The sequence below is a fragment of the Dendrobates tinctorius genome, unplaced genomic scaffold (genome assembly GCF_039654945.1).
Source record: "Dendrobates tinctorius isolate UK_male_01 unplaced genomic scaffold, ASM3965494v1 ptg000015l, whole genome shotgun sequence".
Taxonomy (NCBI): domain Eukaryota; kingdom Metazoa; phylum Chordata; class Amphibia; order Anura; family Dendrobatidae; genus Dendrobates; species Dendrobates tinctorius.
The window spans coordinates 38,510,915-38,529,908 of record NW_027361683.1 but is presented as its reverse complement, the minus strand read 5'-3'; the positions used below and the strand labels follow the sequence as shown (position 1 = coordinate 38,529,908).

At 42.5% G+C, this 18,994-nt stretch overlaps 1 protein-coding gene across 3 annotated transcripts in view; it reads right to left on the bottom strand.

Annotated features, from left to right (window-relative positions):
- DHDDS (dehydrodolichyl diphosphate synthase subunit) overlaps positions 1-18,994 on the bottom strand; it is a 98,937-nt gene that overhangs the window by 65,111 nt on the left and 14,832 nt on the right. For all 3 annotated transcript variants that reach the window (XM_073563739.1, XM_073563755.1, XM_073563747.1), the window contains exon 4: positions 9,947-10,089. In XM_073563739.1, the coding sequence (XP_073419840.1) occupies positions 9,947-10,089 (143 nt within the window). The remainder of the gene's footprint in view (positions 1-9,946; positions 10,090-18,994) is intronic.

The following is an 18,994-nucleotide window of genomic DNA, read 5'->3' as shown; positions in this document are numbered from 1 at the left end:
ACAACATTAGGAGTGGCAAAATCTATAGTTTGGTACATCCTGAGAAAGAAAGAAAGCACTGGTGAACTCATCAATGCAAAAAGACCTGGGCGCCCATGGAAGACAACAGTGGTGGATGATTGCAGAATAATCTCCATGGTGAAGAGAAACCCCTTCACAACAGCCAACCAAGTGAACAACTCTACAGGAGGTAGGCGTATCAATATCCAAATCTACCATAAAGAGAAGACTGCATGAAAGTAAATACAGAGGGTTCACTGCACGGTGCAAGCCACTCATAAGCATCAAGAATAAAAAGGCTAGACTGGACTTTGCTAAAAACATCTAAAAAAGCCAGCACAGTTCTGGAAGAACATTCTTTGGACAGATGAAACCAAGATCAACCTCTACCAGAATGATGGAAAGAGAAAAGTATGGCGAAGGCGAGGTACAGCTCATGATCCAAAACATACCACATCATCTGTAAAACACGGCGGAGGCAGTGTGATGGCTTGGGAATGCATGGCTGCCAGTGGAACTGGGTCACTAGTGTTTATTGATGATGTGACACAGGACAGAAGCAGCCGAATGAATTCTGAGGTATTCAGAGCCATACCGTGTGCTCAGATCCAGCCAAATGCAGCGAAACTGATTGTCCATCTGCAGTATGAAACGACGACCAATGACCCAACACATAAAGCCAAGGCAATCTAAGAGTTTATTAAAGCAAAGAAGTGGAATATTCTTGAATGGCCAAGTCAGTCACCTGATCTCAACCCAATTGAGCATGCATTTCACTTGTTAAAGACTAAACTTCAGACAGAAAGGCCCACAAACAAACAGCAACTGAAAACCACCAGAGTGAAGGCCTGGCAGAGCATTAAAAAGGAGGAAACACAGCGTCTGGTGATGTCCACGAGTTCAAGACTTCAGGCAGTCATTGCCAACAAAGAATTTTCAACCAAGTACTAAAAATGAACATTTTATTTACAATTATTTAATCTGTCCAGTTACTTTTGGTCCCTTTAAAAATAGGGTGGCACATGGTAAGGAGCTGAAACTCCTAAACCCTTCATCCAATTTTAATGTGGATACCCTCAAATGAAAGCTGAAAGTCTGAACTTCAACTGCATCTGAATTGGTTTTTTTTTTTTTTAAATTCATTGTGGTAATGTCTAGAACCAAAATTAGAAAAATGTTGTCTCTATCCAAATATATATGGACCTAACTGTATGCTGTGTTGCTGCCTTTCATGCAAAATCATACCCTGATCAGTCATCTTTCCCTGCAAATGATAACTAATTTAGTAAGCCATCATGTGGCTTTAAAGGGAATCTGTCAGCAGGATTTTTATATAATTTGAAGACAGCTGGAGATAGTTCTGTGTTTCAGCCCCTATCAAGCCTCTGCCTATATGCACACATAAGAAGACTTGTCTGTCACGGTCAGTAAACAGGGATAAGCAGCCGGGGACCCACATGTACAACTATTAAACTGCAGCTATTAAAAGTGTGCTTTTTCACCAACGTGTTTCTGAAACAAACATATATGCCAGTGTCTGAAACATACTGCCCATGGTTTGGGCAGCATGTGTCAGGCGACAGGTTCTTTTTTAAAAAACTTGTCATATTTGGTATCACTATGTTCGTAAAAGTCCGATAGGTAAGTGGAGTGAGAAAAAAAAAAACGCCAAAATTATGTTTTTTTGGCCACCTCAGCATTCCAATAAGAGGTGATCAAAACACCATTTTGTGAGTAGATAATGAGAACAGTAAACGACCAGTCATGGAGCAAAAAATAAGCCCTCACCCAACCCCAGATACCAAGAAATGAAAATGTTACGGGTCTTGGAGAATGGTGTGAAAAAGCAAAATTTTTATTTATTTTTACAAATTTCCAATTTTTTTTCTCACCACATAAAAAACCCCAAAACTTTATGTTTGGTATTTCATAGAATCGTAGAGTTGGAAGGGACCTCCTGGGCCATCTGGTCCAACCCCCTGCTCAAAGCAGGATTCGCTAAATCATCCCAGTCAGATGTCTGTCCAGCCTCTGTTTGAAGACTTCCATTGAAGGAGAACTCACCACTTCTCGTGGCAGCCTGTTCCACTCATTGATCACTCTAACTGTCAAAAAGTTTTTTCTAATATCTAATCTGTGTCTCTTCCCATTCAGTTTCATCCCATTGCTTCTAGTCTTTCCTTGTGCAAATGAGAATAAAGTTGATCCTTCTACAATGTGACAGCCCTTTAGATATTTGTAGACAGCTATTAAGTCTCCTCTCAGTCTTCTCTTTTGCAAACTAAACATTCCCAAATCCTGCAACCTTTCCTCATAAGACAGGGTTTGCAGACCGGTCACCATTCTGGTCGCTCTTTTCTGAACTTGCTCCAGTTTGTTGATGTCTTTTTTAAAATGTGGTGCCCAAAACTGGACACAATATTCCAGATGAGGTCTGACCAAAGAGGAGTAGAGGGAAATAATGACTTCACGTGATCTAGACTGTATGCTTCTGTTAATACATCCTAGAATTGCATTTGCCTTTTTTGCTGCTGCATCACACTGTTGACTCATATTCAGTCTGTGATCTATTAGTATACCCAAGTCTTTTTCACATGTGCTGTCACTTAGCCCTATTCCTCCCATTCTATATATGCTTTTTTCATTTTTATTGCCCAGATGTAGTACTTTGCATTTCTCCCTGTTAAAAACCATTCTGTTAGTTGCTGCCCACTTCTCCAGTTTATTTAAATCTTTTTGAATCCTCTCTCTCTCTTCTCTAGTATTAGCTATCCCTCCTAGCTTTGTGTCATCAGCAAATTTAATCAGTTTACCCTCAATTCCTTCATCTAAATCGTTGATAAAGATGTTGAACAATACAGGGCCCAGGACAGAGCCCTGTGGTACCCCACTTGAGACATTCTTCCAACTGGATGTGCAGCCATTTACGACCACTCTTTGGGTCCGATCACTAAGCCAGTTATGAATCCACCTAACAGTTGCCTTGTCCATTCCATACTTAGTCATTTTTTCAATAAGGATTGTATGAGAGACTTTGTCAAATGCTTTGCTGAAGTCAAGATATACTATATCTACAGCATTTCCTTGATCCACCCAATCAGTGATACCGTCATAGAAGGAAATTAAGTTAGTCTGACATGACTTATTAGTTAGAAACCCATGCTGACTCTGTTTAATCACTTCATTCTTATCCAGGTATTGACATACATGTTGTTTAATAATTTGTTCAAAGATCTTTCCTGGTATAGAAGTCAGACTCACCGGCCTATAGTTGCCTGGGTCCACCTTCTTCCCCTTTTTGAAGATAGGAACAACATTTGCTCTTCTCCAGTCTTCTGGCACTTCTCCTGTTCTCCAAGAATTTTCAAAGATTATGGAGAGGGGTTCAAAAATTTCTTCTGCTATCTCCTTCAGTACTCTGGGGTGTAATTCATCTGGACCTGGAGACTTGAATTCATTTAGGTTAGCTAAGTGTTTCCTCACTATCTTTCTGTTTATAGATATCCTGGATTCTTCTATTCCCTTAATAGGACAGTGAATAACAGTTGATGTTGCATTTCCTTTCTGAGAGAAAACAGATGCAAAATAGGAATTTAAAAGTTCAGCCTTCTCAACATCCTGTCTTACCATTTCATCATTTTCATCCTGTAAAAATCCTATAGCATCTTTGACTTTTCTTTTACTTTTGACATATCCCCAAAATCCTTTATTATTGCTTTTGACATCTCTTGCAAGCCTCAGTTCATTTTCAGCTTTAGATAATCTGATTTGTGCCCTGCAGGTTCTGCAGACAGCATTATATTCTTCTTTAGATATGCCTCCCTCTTTCCATTTTATAAACATTTTTTTCTTCCTTTTTAGCATGTGCTTAAGTTCTGTGTTCATCCATCCTGGTTTCCTTAAATGCTTCCTATTCTTCCCTCTTTTCGGAATTGTTAACAACTGTGCTTTGAGAATTTCATTTTTCAAGATTTCCCATCCTTCCTGGACATTTTTGTCTTTAAGGATATCCAGCCATTGGATCCCTCCAATTCTCTTTCTGAATCCCTTAAAATCTGCCTTTCTGAAATCTAACCTTGACGTCTGAGTCTTCACAGGTCTTCCACCTCTAGTTATCCAAAATTCTAAAATAGCATGGTCGCTACCTCCTATGGTCCCAGCCACTTTTACCTCCTCAACCATTTCCTCCCTGTTTATAAGGATTAGATCCAAGGTAGCAGTTCCCCTTGTTTTCTCCCTTACCTTTTGGAAGATAAAGTTGTCAGCAAGAGAGGATAAGAATTTCCTTGACCTGTTAGTTTTGCCTGAGAGAGATTCCCAACAAATGTCTGGATAGTTGAAATCTCCCATGACAACTATGTCATATTTTTTTTTGTGTACTCGTACTGACTGACGTATATAGTTTTTCGATTGCCTGGAAAAGTATCTTTTTTTCTGAGCATGCTCAGTGCGATTTAGCGGATTCCGCCGGCGGATTCCACAAAATAGCGGATCCCGGCGGATCCGCCGCCCATAGGCACCCATTCTACCACATGGCGGATGACGGCGGATCCGCCATCTCCCGCCATTTTGACCGCACCAAAAAACGTTGCAAAGTCCGTTCACCTCAGACAGAATCCGCCAGAAATCTAGCGGATCCGCTGAATAGCGGACGTAACGGACGACCACCCGCCAAAATCCGCCACTAATGTATGTCAATGGGAAAAAATGGCAGATCCGCCACAAGAAAAGCGGATCCGCCATTTTCAAATTTTGGCGGATTTTGACTGATGGTGAAAAACTGATGTGTGAAAGAGGCCTTAGGTCTCTTTCACACATAATCAGTTTTTCGCCGTCAGGCGCAATCCGGCTATTTTTACGAAAACCGGATCCGGCGAAATGCAATGTCGGATCCGGTTTTTCCCCATTGACTTACATTCGCGCCGGATGATCATGCGTTTCGTCCGATTTTGGCCGAATCCGGCAAGGTGTCGCAATCCGGCGTCTGGAAAAAACGGCAACTGTAACGTTTTGTCTCTGGCGAAAAAGCCGGACCCCCGGATCCGGCGTTTCGGCTTTTTCACACAATGAAAGTCTATGAGTGCCGCAATGTGCCGGATCCGTTTTTTTTTGGTCTGAGCATGCTCAGTAGCCCTGCCCACAGCAAACATATATAAAACCATGACAGTGGGACCCTCAGCCACAGCCAACATGCCATCCAAGAGAGTCGACAGCCGCAGGAGAAGGCAGGAGACCACTGCACCACCAGCACCATCATCCCAAATGGAGCGAAGGGACCATGGTGACCATGCGGAGGGGAGTCCACCAGCAGATGACATATGGTATTATCAAATCCCCCATTCCTCAAAAATAGGGCCATGGAATATCAATATATTCAGTGGCCCTTTGTTTCTCTTTATTCACCAGCAGAACACGCCGTATAGATGCAGCAGCACCGGCAGCAGCAACAGCAGCAGGAGTGGAGACTGGCCAGCAGGAGGACACCACATCTTCTTCTGGGAGCCCTCCCTCACATCGTCAGCGTTTGACGGTAAGTTTTTATTTCCAAAATCCATCATCTCTGGAATATATGTCTATTCATTGACTTTTATTTCAAAACAGGAATCTCAAGATGAAGAGGAGCTCCCAGAAGAAGAAGGAAGGGGTGGACAGATACCTGGAGTGGGCTCGCAATTGGTAAGTTTCCTGCATCAAACGCAGAAACACATCACACTACATACAACACATAGAAAACAATGTAGCGCAGATATCACACAACAAACACATATGCCTACATCCAACCACATCATTTTTTTGCTTTTCTTTTCTAGTCTTCCCAATCTGGTGCTCGGCCAAGAGGTCCTCACAGTGCCTCCCAGGGTCGTCAGCGACGCTTTGGTTTTTTTGAACTTTTTATTTCATTTTTTTAAGTGTGGTGGCTAATTATTTTATTTTTCTCTTTTTCTTTAACAGCCTTCACAGCATGCTCCCAACTCTGACGGTGAGGATGGAGGGATTGATGTGGACCACCTCATCGATCTTGTTAGAGAAAGGGAGCCGCTTTGGAATATGGCTGACCGCCGGCATGCTGATGTAATTGTGACCCGACGGCTCTGGGAGGAAATCTGTTCGCTCCTTGTGGACCGCTGGGAGGACCTTGAAGCTCGGGCCCATATTCAAGAGCGCAAGTATATACAGTTCCAGTTGCTTGATGTCAAGCAGTGTTTCCCGAACGCCAGTCCTCGTGGTACCCACGGGTCATGTTTTCAGGATTTCCTTTTGAGCCACTCTATGGGAATCCTGAAAACATGACCCGTTGGGAACCACGAGGACTGGAGTTTGTGAAACACTGATGTTGTATACTAACCACTTTGTGCTTTCTCTTTTCAGGGGAGAGAATTGTGAAGCGGTGGCGGTCTGTGAGGGATCGTTTCAAGGAGTTCAATAAAGAGATGCGGGCCCCGAGTGGATCTGGAGGACGCAGGAGCAAGCACAAGTACGCACGAGCCCTGTCGTTCCTCCGGGCAACAATGGTCACCAGAAGGTAAATATTACACACCCCATGTCCAAAAGTAATGTTTACATGTCTAATTTTTTTTTCAGCCAGGGCCAATGGCATGTCAGTATATTAATTGTGTTTTTTTCTCTTTGCTCCATAGCAAGGTGACCAGCACTCGGGAGCCTGCACGGTTGGACCCTTCTGAAGCGATCCCTGAGGAGACCGGCACCGAGGGACACTTCGACCACCCCGGTACATCTGCACCTTCCCACACATTCGACCCATCTGTCCCATCCACCAGTACAGGAGCATGGTGGCCGCCTACATTACATGAAGCTGCTGGTGAGGAGATCGCTTTCCCTTTACCCCACCCTTCTGCCCCTGCCACCTCTAGTACACCTGCGGGTACTGGGCGGCAGCAGCAGAGGGGTCAGGAAAAGAGCTATGCCCCAGAGTTCTTGCATCTGAATGCATCTTTCCAGAACTGTCTCAAAGTCTTGTCCGAGCAAATGTCCGCAGGCTTTCAGCAGCTCAACTCCGGCATTCTGGAGTTGAAGACACTTCTGCAAACAATGCATTCAGAAGCAAGATGTTCTCCAAACCACACCTTTTTCAGGTCTGTTGTGGAGCGCATGGCAACACTATCTCCTACCCAGCAGATGCATGTAATACATTCGTGCCACGGTGCTCTACAGCAGGTTACCTCCCAACCTCCACCTCCCACCACAATAGTTCCTCCACCTGCACCCCCCTCCAGCCACTGTCCCTACTCCCCCTCCTATTCAATACCAGCCACCTCCCCAGTACCAGCAACCTCCCCAGTACCAGCAACCTCCCCAGTGCCAGCAACCTCCCCAGTGCCAGCAACCTCCCCAGTGCCAGCAACCTCCCCAGTGCCAGCAACCTCCCCAGTGCCAGCAACCTCCCCAGTGCCAGCAACCTCCCCAGTGCCAGCAACCTCCCCAGTGCCAGCAACCTCCCCAGTACCAGCAACCTCCCCAGTACCAGCAACCTCCCCAGTACCAGCAACCTCCCCAGTACCAGCAACCTCCCCAGTACCAGCAACCTCCCCACTTCCAGCAACCTGCCCCGTACCAAATTACTTCCCAGTACCAAACTCATTCCCCCTACCACTTCGCAACCACATCATCTGCTACTCCATTCCCTGCCCAACCCTCCACCACCCACCTGTTCTGCCACCCACATGTCCACCCATTCTCTTGCTTTTTCCACCCCTTCACCTCTAACTGTTCCTTCCCCACCACAATCCCAGTCCTTTCTCCACACTCCCAGTGTCGAAGTGTCCCGCAGCCCCTCCAGCAGTATTTCCACCCCACACTACACTAATTTATAAATGTGTGTATTCAAATAAAAAAGAGAATTTTTTAACAATTAAACAGTTTATTAAAAAAAAAATCTTTTCGATAAAAGTTAAAGTATTGGTTTACATTGGTTGTCTGTCTTTTATTTCTGCGGCGAAATATGGTATAAAAAAGTTAAGTACAGGGTATACAATAGGTAAAAAGGTATACAAAACCAGGTACATAACTGTGGGTAAAAGGTAAATAAATTTTACCTTTTGGCCACAGTTGTGTTCCTGGCTGTGTTTTAGACAAAGTATTTCACCTTTTACCAATAGTTGTGTATCTTGTTGGGGATTTCCTAACAATGTACACAACTTTTGGTAAAAGGTGAAAGACTTTGCCTAAAACACAACCAGGTACACAACTGTGGACAAGGTAAAAATAGTTAAACCACGACAAGATAGCCAACTTTGTTTGGAAAAGGTATATACTGTTGGTACAGAAGGTACACAACTTTGGTTAAGGGCAGAAATTTATCAAATTCTGTCATCCTGCCAGTCTATTCTGCCTTGAGGTGACAAAGTATTCTGCAAAATTGTCCCTCATTCGTGACACCATCACAGAACTTCTATTGGTAATGTTCTGGTAATCTTGCAAGGTGGTTTCTTCAGCGGTGTCCTCAATGAAAATGGGTTCCTTGCACATAACAAAATTGTGGAGTACCAAGCAAGCTTTGATCACCTCGTCCACAGTTTCTGTCTTGAGGTTGATCGCAGTCAATAGGACACGCCATTTGGCTGTCAGAATACCAAAGGAGCATTCTACCATTCTTCTTGCTCTTGTTAGCCGGTAATTAAAAATGCCTTTTGTTCTTGTCAATCCTCTGCTACAGTAGGGTTTCAAAAGGTGTTCTGACAGCTGGAATGCTTCATCCCCTACACAGACAAAAGGCATAGGTGGACCAGATGTTTGCGGCAGCGGTCTAGGGGATAGGAACTGGAAGGTGTTTCTATACAGTTTACGCCCCATGGCAGACAGTTTGAAAACTTGAGAGTCATTGGAGCGGCCATAGGCCCCAATATCAACAGCAATAAACTTGTATTCCGCGTCAGCGATGGCCATGAGGACAATGGAGAAATATTTCTTGTAATTGAAATATTCCGATCCCGATCCTGCCAATAAATGTGGCTTACCTTAAAGTCACCATCAGACGCTCTGCGTGTGAATCGGAGAAGCGGCAATAGGTGTCCGATTTTCTTATGAGGTGTGCAATGCGCTCCACCAAGTAATCAAAATTCTCCATTTTCATCCGAACATATCCAAAAAATTTCTCCGGGTTTCGTCTAAGGTCCATGCAGAGTGTAGAATAGACCCCATGCGTCATTCTCTTGGCTGTGATGGGGTGGATCCACAAACGGCGTGGCTGATGCCTGATGCGCTGCTGTCTTGCTCTCTCCTTCTCCATAACAATCACCCTCAAACGGTTCGCCTCCGCTGTAAAATCCACCACATTCTTCAAAATATTTGCAATCACAACATCCATCTTCGCCAGTCACTTGCTCTTCTCTCCAACATGCAGTTTCTCCTCTACAACCTGTCAAAGATGGGCTGTAGGAACACGGTATATATAGATTTCAGCAGCCAATCCCGTTTCGAAGCCCCCAAGGGGCGTTTTTAAAAACCGGATCCGGCAGAAACCGGATGGAAAATCGGATGAAACTGATGAGACGGATCCGGTTTATGGTCTGACGACCAAGACGGATCCGTCACATCCGGTTTTACATATCATTTGCCGGATCGCACCTGACTGCGAAAAACTGATGTGTGAAAGTAGCCTTAGAGAATTGTATTGCTAGGTCAGTTTTACCATATAGTGAACATGGTAAATAAAAAACCCAAAAAACAAATGTGAAATTGCACTTTTTTTTGCAATTTCAAAGCACTTGTAATTGTTTTCCAGTACACTATGTTGTAGAATGAATTACGTCATTCAAAAATACAACGCATCGTGCAAACATCAAATCAGGCCAGCTGCCTACAAATCCGCTAATATTTTCAACATGAGAGATTCCCTTTAAAGCCAGCAAACTAAAAGTGAACGTGTCATTTTTCTAATCCTTTCATTACTCATAAAACCTAAATAGTCAAACTTTAATGCACTTACTTCTCTTCAAGAAGACGTGTGAACTTCTGGCGAGCTAGTTCCATGAGGCCATCCACCTCTTCCTTAGAACGCTTGAAATTCTCAATACTAAAAGCGTATACTGTCACCTCACAAATACCCAAGTTTAAACACCAACGTAATGTCTACATGAAGGGGGAAAATAGTTGTGTTATTAAGTCCCTAATTAAGACTGGATTCACACATGCAGTTTTCAGATACAAGTTAAGAAAAGATTTTAAAAGAAGGAAAGTATAAAGAAAATTCTCTCTTCTTCTGGAGACACCCATTAAGTATGGTCCATTAACCCCTTCACCCCCAAGGGTGGTTTGCACGTTCATGACCGGGCCAATTTTTACAATTCTGACCACTGTACCTTTATGAGGTCATAACTCTGGAACGCTTCCATGGATCCCGGTGATTCTGACATTGTTTTCTCGTGACATATTGTACTTCATGTTAGTGGTAAAATTTCATTCAAATAACTTGCGTTTATTTGTGAGAAAAACGGAAATTTGGCGAAAATTTTGAAAATTTTGCAATTTTCCAACTTTGAATTTTTATGCCCTTAAATCACAGAGATACGGCACACAAAAAACTTGATAACTAACATTTCCCACATGTTTACTTTACATCAGCACAATTTTGGAACCAAAATTTTTTTTTGTTAGGAAGTTATAAGGGTTAAAAGTTGACCAGCGATTTCTCATTTTTACAACACCATTTTATTTTTAGGACCACATCACATTTTAAGCCACTTTGAGGGGTCTATATGATAGAAAATACCCAAAAGTGACACCATTCTAAAAACTGCACCCCTTAAAGTGCTCAAAACCACATTCAAGAAGTTTATTAACCCTTTAGGTGTGTCACAGGAATTTTTTTGAATATTTAAAAAAAAAATGAACATCTAACTTTTTTTCATAAAAAAAATACTTCAGGTTCAATTTTTTTTTATTTTACCATGGGTAACAGGAGAAATTGGACTGCAAAAGTTATTGTGCAATTTGTCCTGAGTACGCAGATACCTGATATGTGGGGGGGAACCACTGTTTCGGTGCATGGCAGAGCTCAGAATGGAAGGAGCGCCGTTTGACTTTTTCAATGCAAAATTGGCTGGAATTCAGATTGGACGCCATGTCACGTTTGGAGAGTCCCTGATGTACCTAAACAGTGGAAACCCCCTACAAGTGACCCCATTTTGGAAACTAGACCCCCCAAGGAACTTATCTAGATATGTGGTGAGAACTTTGAACCCACAAGGGCTTTACAGAAGTTTATAACGTACAGCGGTACAATTAAAAAATCATATTTTTTCCACAAAAATGATCTTTTCACCCCAATTTTTATTTTCCCAAGGGTAACAGGACCCTAAAAGTTATTGTGCAATTTGTCCTGAGTACGCTGATACCCCACATGTGGGGGTAAACCACTATTTGGGCGCATGGCAGAGCTCGGAAGGGAAGCAGCGCCATTTGACGTTTTTGGCTGGAATTGAGATCGGACACCATGTCGCGTTTGGAAAACCCCTGATGTACCAAAACAGTGGAAACCCCCCACAAATGACACCATTTTGGAAACTAGACCCCCTAAGGAACTTATCTAGATGTGTGGTGAGCACTTTGACCCCCCCAGTGCTTCACAGAAGTTTATAATGCCCGGGCGTGAAAATAAAAAATTCGTATTTTTTCCACAAACATGATCTTTTAGTCACCATTTTTTTATTTTCCCAAGGGTACCAGGAGAAATTGGACCCCAAAAGTTGTTGTCCAATTTGTCCCGAGTATGCTGATACCCCATATGTGGGGGAAAACTACTGTATGGGCACACGTCAGGGGCTCGGAAGGGAAGTAGTGACGTTTTGGAATGCAGACTTTGATGGAATGGTCTGCGGGTGTCATGTTGCCTTTAGAGAGCCCCTAATGTACCTAAACAGTGGAAACCCCCCACAAATGACACCATATTGTAAACTAGACCCCCCAAGGAACTTATCTAGATGTGTGGTGAGCACTTTGAACCCCCCAGTGCTTCACAGAAGTTTATAACGCCCGGGCGTGAAAATAAAAAATTCGTATTTTTTCCACAAACATGATCTTTTAGTCACCATTTTTTTATTTTCCCAAGGGTACCAGGAGAAATTGGATGCCAAAAGTTGTTGTCCAATTTGTCCTGAGTATGCTGATACCCCATATGTGGGAGAAAACTACTGTATGGGCACACGTCGGGGCTCGGAAGGGAAGTAGTGACATTTTGGAATGCAGACTTTGATGGAATGGTCTGCGGGTGTCATGTTGCCTTTGGAGAGCCCCTAATGTACCTAAACAGTGGAAACCCCCCACAAATGACCCCATTTTGAAAACTAGACCCACTAAGGAACTTATCTAGATGTGAGGTGAGCACTTTGAACCCCCAAGAGCTTCACAGAAGTTTATAATGCCAGGGCATGAAAATAAAAAAATCGTATTTTTTCCAGAAACATGATCAATTAGTCCCCAATTTTTTCATTTTCCCAAGGGTAACAGGAGAAATTGGACCCCCAAAAGTTGTTGTCCAATTTGGCCTGAGTACGCTGACACCCCATATGTGGGAGAAAACTACTGTATGGACACACGTCGGGGCTCGGAAGGGAAGCAGTGACGTTTTGGAATGCAGACTTTGATGGAATGGTCTGCGGGTGTCATGTGCGTTTGGAGAGCCCCTGATGTACCTAAACTATTGAAACACCCCACAAGTGACCCCATTTTGGACACTAGACCCCCCACGGAACTTATCTAGATGTGTGGTGAGCACTTTGAACCCCCAAGTGCTTCACAGAAGTTTATAACACTCGGACGTGAAAATAAAAAAATCATTTTTTTCCACAAAAATGATATTTTTGCCCCCAATTTTTTATTTTCCTAAGGGTAACAGGAGAAATTGGACCCCAAAAATTGTTTTGCAATTTGTCCTGAGTAGGTTGATACCATACATGTGGGGTAAAACACTGTTTGGGCGCGTGGCAGAGCTTGGAAGGGAAGGAGCAACATTTGACTTTTTCAACTCAGAATTGGCTGGAATTGAGATCAGACGCCATGTTGCATTTGGAGAGCCCCTGATGTGCCCAAACAGTGGAAACCCCCCAATTATAACTCCAACCCTAACCCCAAAACACCCCTAACCCTAATCTGAGCCCTAACCCTAGCCCTAACCCTAGCCCTAACCCTAATGGGAAAATGGAGATAAATACTTTTTTTTTAATTTTATTATTTTTCCCTAACTAAGGGGGTGATGACGGGGGGTTTGATTTACTATTTATGGCGGTTTTTATATTTGGCAGCTGTCGCACGCTAAAAGACGCTTTTTATTGTAAAAATAGTTTTTGCATCACCACATATTGAGAGCTATAATTTTTCCGTATTTTGACCCACCGAGTCATGTGAGGTCTTATTTTTTGCGGGACGAGTCGACGTTTTTATTGGTACCATTTTCGGGCACGTGACATTTTTTGATCGCTTTTTATTCCTATTTTTGGGACACAGAATGAACAAAAACCAGCGTTTCATGAATTTCTTTTGGGGGGGTGCGTTTACACCGTTCCGCGTGCGGTAAAATTGATAAAGCAGTTTTATTCTTCGGGTCAGTACGGTTACAGCGATACCTCATTTATGTCATTTTTTTATGTTTTTGTCGGTTTTATGCAATGAAAACTATTTTATATAAAAAATAATTATTTTTGCATCGCTTTATTCTGCGAGCTATAACTTTTTTATTTTTTCGCTGATGATGCTGTGTGGTGGCTCGTTTTTTGCGGGACAAGATGACGTTTTCAGCGGTACCATGGATATTTATATGCGTCTTTTTGATCGCGCGTTATTACACTTTTTGTTTGGCGGTATGATAATAAATCATTATTTTTTGCTTCGTTTTTTATTTTTATTTTTTAAGGGGTTCGCTAAAGGGGTTAACTAATGGGACAGTTTTATAGGGCGGGTCATTACGGACGAGGCGATACCTAATATGTGTACTTTTATTGGGTTTTTTTTTATTATTTCCAAAAAATGGATTTATTGGGGGAATATTTTTTTTTTTTTCTAATTTATTTGGCGATTTTTTTAAAATTATTTTAACACTTTTTTTTATTTATTTTTTTACTTTATTAAATAGTCCCAGGTGGGACATCACTGTCCTGTGACAGATCGCTGATCTGTCACATCACAGATCACTGTGACAGATCAGCGATCTGACACAGGCACTGCAGAAGGCTTCCTCATGCCTGCGCTTTGCAGGCACTGAGGAAGCCAGCTTCCTCAGGCCCCCGTCGCCATCTTGGATTCGGGGGCCTGGAGGAAAGGAGCCCCCCGCAGCAGCGCTGCACATTGCGCTGCCGTGGGGGGCTCAGGGAAGCACGGAGGGAGCCCCCTCCCTGCCGATGCTTCCCTTTAACCCCCGGTACACCGCAATCATGTTTGATCGCGGTGTGCAAGGGGTTAACGTGTTGGGGGCGGTCCGTGACCGCCCCTGACACATTGTGCCGGGTGTCAGCTGTGATAATCAGCTGACACCCGGCCGCGATCAGCGGCGCTCACCACGTGGGCGCCGCTGATCGCGCTAGACGTACTATCCCGTCCATGGGCATAGGGGCCCGGGTCCCATGGACGGGATAGTACGTCTCATGTCAGGAAGGGGTTAATCAGAGTTTGGTACTCATGTGAGTGACAGGGCTAATAGGTCTAAACAAAACAAATTTGGCTCTGATTTTGACAAATGGAACAATGGTTAAAACAATATTTTATATAAAAAAGCAAGCACTATCTGGCAGGTATTACTGACATTGAAAGGAAGCTTCTGGCATCGTTTGATAAATGATAAAAAAAAAAAAAAAAAAGTATTCATCAAGTCTAAAAGATCGATTTAAGAATGAATGCAGTTCATCTTATAAAAGCTGGTGACAGACAGGGCTGAGTAGTCGGAGTCATGGACTCGGCGCCCATTTTGGTGGAGTCTGAATAAAATGGACCGACTCCTAAAATATATAATAAATTGGGTACAGTAGTTCAATGCAGTTTGTGGGGAATATTTTTTTCATAAGAATTTGGGAAAGTTATGAAATGTCCTATAAATGTCTGCCCTATTCCTGATCTAAGGTCTAGACTTTAAGCTGAGATGAATCTGTGCTGCACTTTATGTTCACGATAAGTAGTGAAGCTCCTCCTCTACAGATAAGCGGAAAAAATAACAAACACACAGGGAAGGAAAGCCTGCATTCATCTCAGAACTTCTGGAGTGAACAGGAAAGCAGGATTAAGGCAAGTACTTCTTAAAGCACATCTCACATCTAAACTTTCAATAAACTGTGCATAAATCAATACTCCAATATATGTTGTCTCTGTATGCTTGATGTTTTAGTTTGTTTTTCCTCTTAGCTCATGTTTGGAGAAATTAGCTGCTCTGATGACATATACTCTATATATAAAATATAAGGGGAAAAACTGTTTTCTAACATCTCAAAATCGGAAATACAGTAACAGGATCGATGAGGACATATATATTTGTGTGTGTTTGTGCTCTGGAATATGATTCAGCACAAACATGCTCCCTCCCCTCTTCATAGACTGTGAAGAAATATGATGTGAAGCATTTAGTGAGCTGTATACTGAGACAAGCCTGACATTGAAAGTTCAGAGTAAAGCTATCTAACAACATATTTTACAAACTTTATACTTATCTGTCCTATTGATTTATGCAAAGATTGTTTTATTTCTATCCTAAATTATACAGTGCATGATTCCCTATTCTTGCAAGAATTTCAATATACCTTATTTTTTCCACAGGACAAAATTATTTTTAGACCGAATTTACATAATTGCACAATGTCTAAGGAGCATCTTATGAAGTCAGCTGTATTTGAGCATTTCACAGTGACTCAAGATAAAAAAAAAACATTGTGTGTGTCATTGTATAAGTGACCCAGATGAAAACAAATGTTGTGATGCTAAAATCAAGGCATACTCAAGCAGTGATAAAAATGTTCATTCAAGAGCTTCCAATCTAAAAAGACATTTACAACGCTGCCTCCCAGAAGTTTAAAAAGCTGTGATTGAAACAGGGCTGTGGAGTCGAAGTCATGGAGTCGGTGCTCATTTTGGTGGAGTCGGAGTCGGTGTTGGAGTCGGTATAAAATGGACCGACTCCGACTCCTAAAATATATAATAAATTGGGTACAGTAATTCAATGCAGGATGTGCTGAATATTTTTTCATAGGAGTTTGGGAAAGTTATGAAATGTCCTATAAATGGCTGTTATATTCCTGATCTAAGGCTACATTCACACACAGCGTTTTTCCTGTGTTTTTTGAGGATACGTTTTTCAGCTGCAAAAGTTGATCATCTTTTTAAAAAACTGCATCACCTGAAAGGTTTTTGAGCTCATAGATAATGTTACTCAATAGCAAAAGCAGATTAGAAATCTGCTCTATCTATCCATTTATCCATATCTGTCTATCCATATCGTATCTGTACCAAAAAGAATGAAAACCGGGTAGTACACCAATATATATTCTGTTCTATCTAAATATCTTGATTATTGGATCATAAAAATGATTAAATGTCTGAGGTTCACATTGTACTACAATAAATTTTTCACTTAAATATAAGCAATATGTGTGGGAGTCGGAGTCGGAGTCGTGGAGTCGGAGTTGGAGTCGGAGTCAGGGAAATTGAGGAGTCGGAGTCGCAGGTTTGGCTTACCGACTCCACAGCCCTGGATTGAAAAAGATCACAGCAGCACCAAGAAACCAGAGACCAGCACTTCCCGCTAGGCAACGGAGGAGGAAAGAGTGTCTCAAACATCAGTTACAAGATATTTTCTAAGTGACAAAGTTACTGTAACAATGACAGCAGATGTGTTTAAAAGACAGCTCATCGAGCTTGTTGTGAAGGACAGTGTACCATTATCATTTGCACGACCAGCTTTTACAGCTCTTAATGGAGAAAACCAAAAGGAAGATCTTAAAAAGATTCTCAAGAGACGCTTTGTGTTTCTTAAAATGGATGCCTGCACACGTCACAGAGTGAACTATTTTGCAATCAACGTTCGATATGTTTGTGAAAACAAAAAAATTGTTACTAAGATGCTGGCAATAAAAGATACTTAAGCTCATCACAGCAGCCAGTTTCTCCAGACCTTAGTGGAAAAAGTTCTGCAAGATTATGAACTCACAAAAGAACACATTCTTGCTATTGTAACTTATAATGCTTCAAACATGATAAGTACAATTAAACGGATGACCAAGAATAATGAAGGTGAACAGAAGCTAGAAGAACATTTCACATTCAGTATGTTGGAGATGGAAGGCCACAGTCCTGTTCCCATAATGGAGGAACAAACAGATATTACTTCAGAAGAACAACAAAATAATTCTTTACATTTAGATGATCTTCACAACTCTTTCCTATTCATCACATGTGCTGTGTTGTGCACACACTGCAGCGGGCAATAAGATATAGTCTGCAAGAGGGACATGCTGGAACTCTGATTAGCAAAGTGAAGAAATTGGCTATTGCTGCCAGAACCCTTAAAATTGATTCCATCTTGAAGAGACGTGCTGGAAAAGGGGCAATTGTGGTTCAGTCTCTGATATCCATGGCAAAGAATGCATACAGCAAGCCGCGGAGGGGTGGAGTGAGGGAACAAAGGCAACGCCCATCAGACAGGACCGAACAGATTACCATACATTGCAGGACAAATGAAAAAGGTTTTTATGAGTAATACATGGTGAGTCAGGGGGTTTCAGAAATAGTTGTGGAATGCTTAGCTGACACCAAATTAACTGATGTTTTTAGCTGGTAGGCAAAAAAAAAGGGGTGACAAGTTCACTTTAACGATAGAGTGATTGCTTGAGCTGAAACAATTCCTTCTAGATATGGTCAACCCTCAGGTAACACTACATGAAGGTCAATGGACACAGGTGGCTGAATTGAAGGAATTGCTTCATCACCCATTTACAGTGACTAAAAAGTTACAAGCTGAGGATTTAACTCCTGGCATTTTCATAAAGGAGTGGAAGAACGTGTTGTTTTGCCTGTCCCAAAGAGGAGGTTTAATCGCAGATGGCATTGCTGCTTCAATGAAACGGAGAGAGACACTGCTATTAGAAAATAAAATTGTTCTGGCAGCTGTTTATGTGGACCCAAGTCATCGTATATCACAGGATGGTGAACAGCTTACTAAAAGGAAAAGAAGCTCTGAGGTAGCAGTTAGGATGAGTGGGCTACAGGACGGCCAAGAGCAAGAGGACTCGGGTCCTGCCATTGCTGCTGTTTCTTCATCCTCACGAGATGAGGAGTTTGATTTTGAAAAGTATTTGGATGACATTGAGCAGGCAAAGCGTTGCTGCAGGGAAAATGCCCAGCTACTTACCGGTAGCGGTGTTTTTCAGGAGCCCATGACAGCACCACGAGAGAGGGGACCCGCCCTTCGGGGACAGAAAACCTACAGACATAAAAAGGGGGGCCCTCTCTCCGCTTCAGTTGGATTATAGAGCATGAGAGCACCTCCCTGGTTAGTAGCAATTCATATATGTAGAGTAAAGCCAAGTATACTTTATTCCCGTGACAAAAATTTTTTAACCAGAAGTAAAGGTGCTGATCCCAGACGTAAAAGCAGAGGGAGGGAATGTGAAGGTGCTGTCATAGGCTCCTGAAAAACACCGTTACCGGTAAGTAGCTGAGCATTTATTCAGTCGCCATGACAGCACCACGAGAGATTTGCAGAGATGAAGAGAACTCTAGGGAGGGATAGCTGCCTCAAGCACCTTTCTCCCGAAAGTGAGGTCGGCGGACCCACCTAAATCTATACTATAGTGGCTAAAAAACGTGGATGGAGTGGACCACGTGGCTGCCTTACATATGTCCTTGATGGATACTTCCGATCTCTCTGCCCAGGATGTTGCCATGGCCCGAGTAGAGTGCGCTCTTATGTCTTCCGGAATCTCCAGCCCACCTGCTGTAAAAGCAAAATAGATAGCCTCCCTAATCCACCTAGCAAGGGTGTTTTTGGACACTCAAAGTCCTT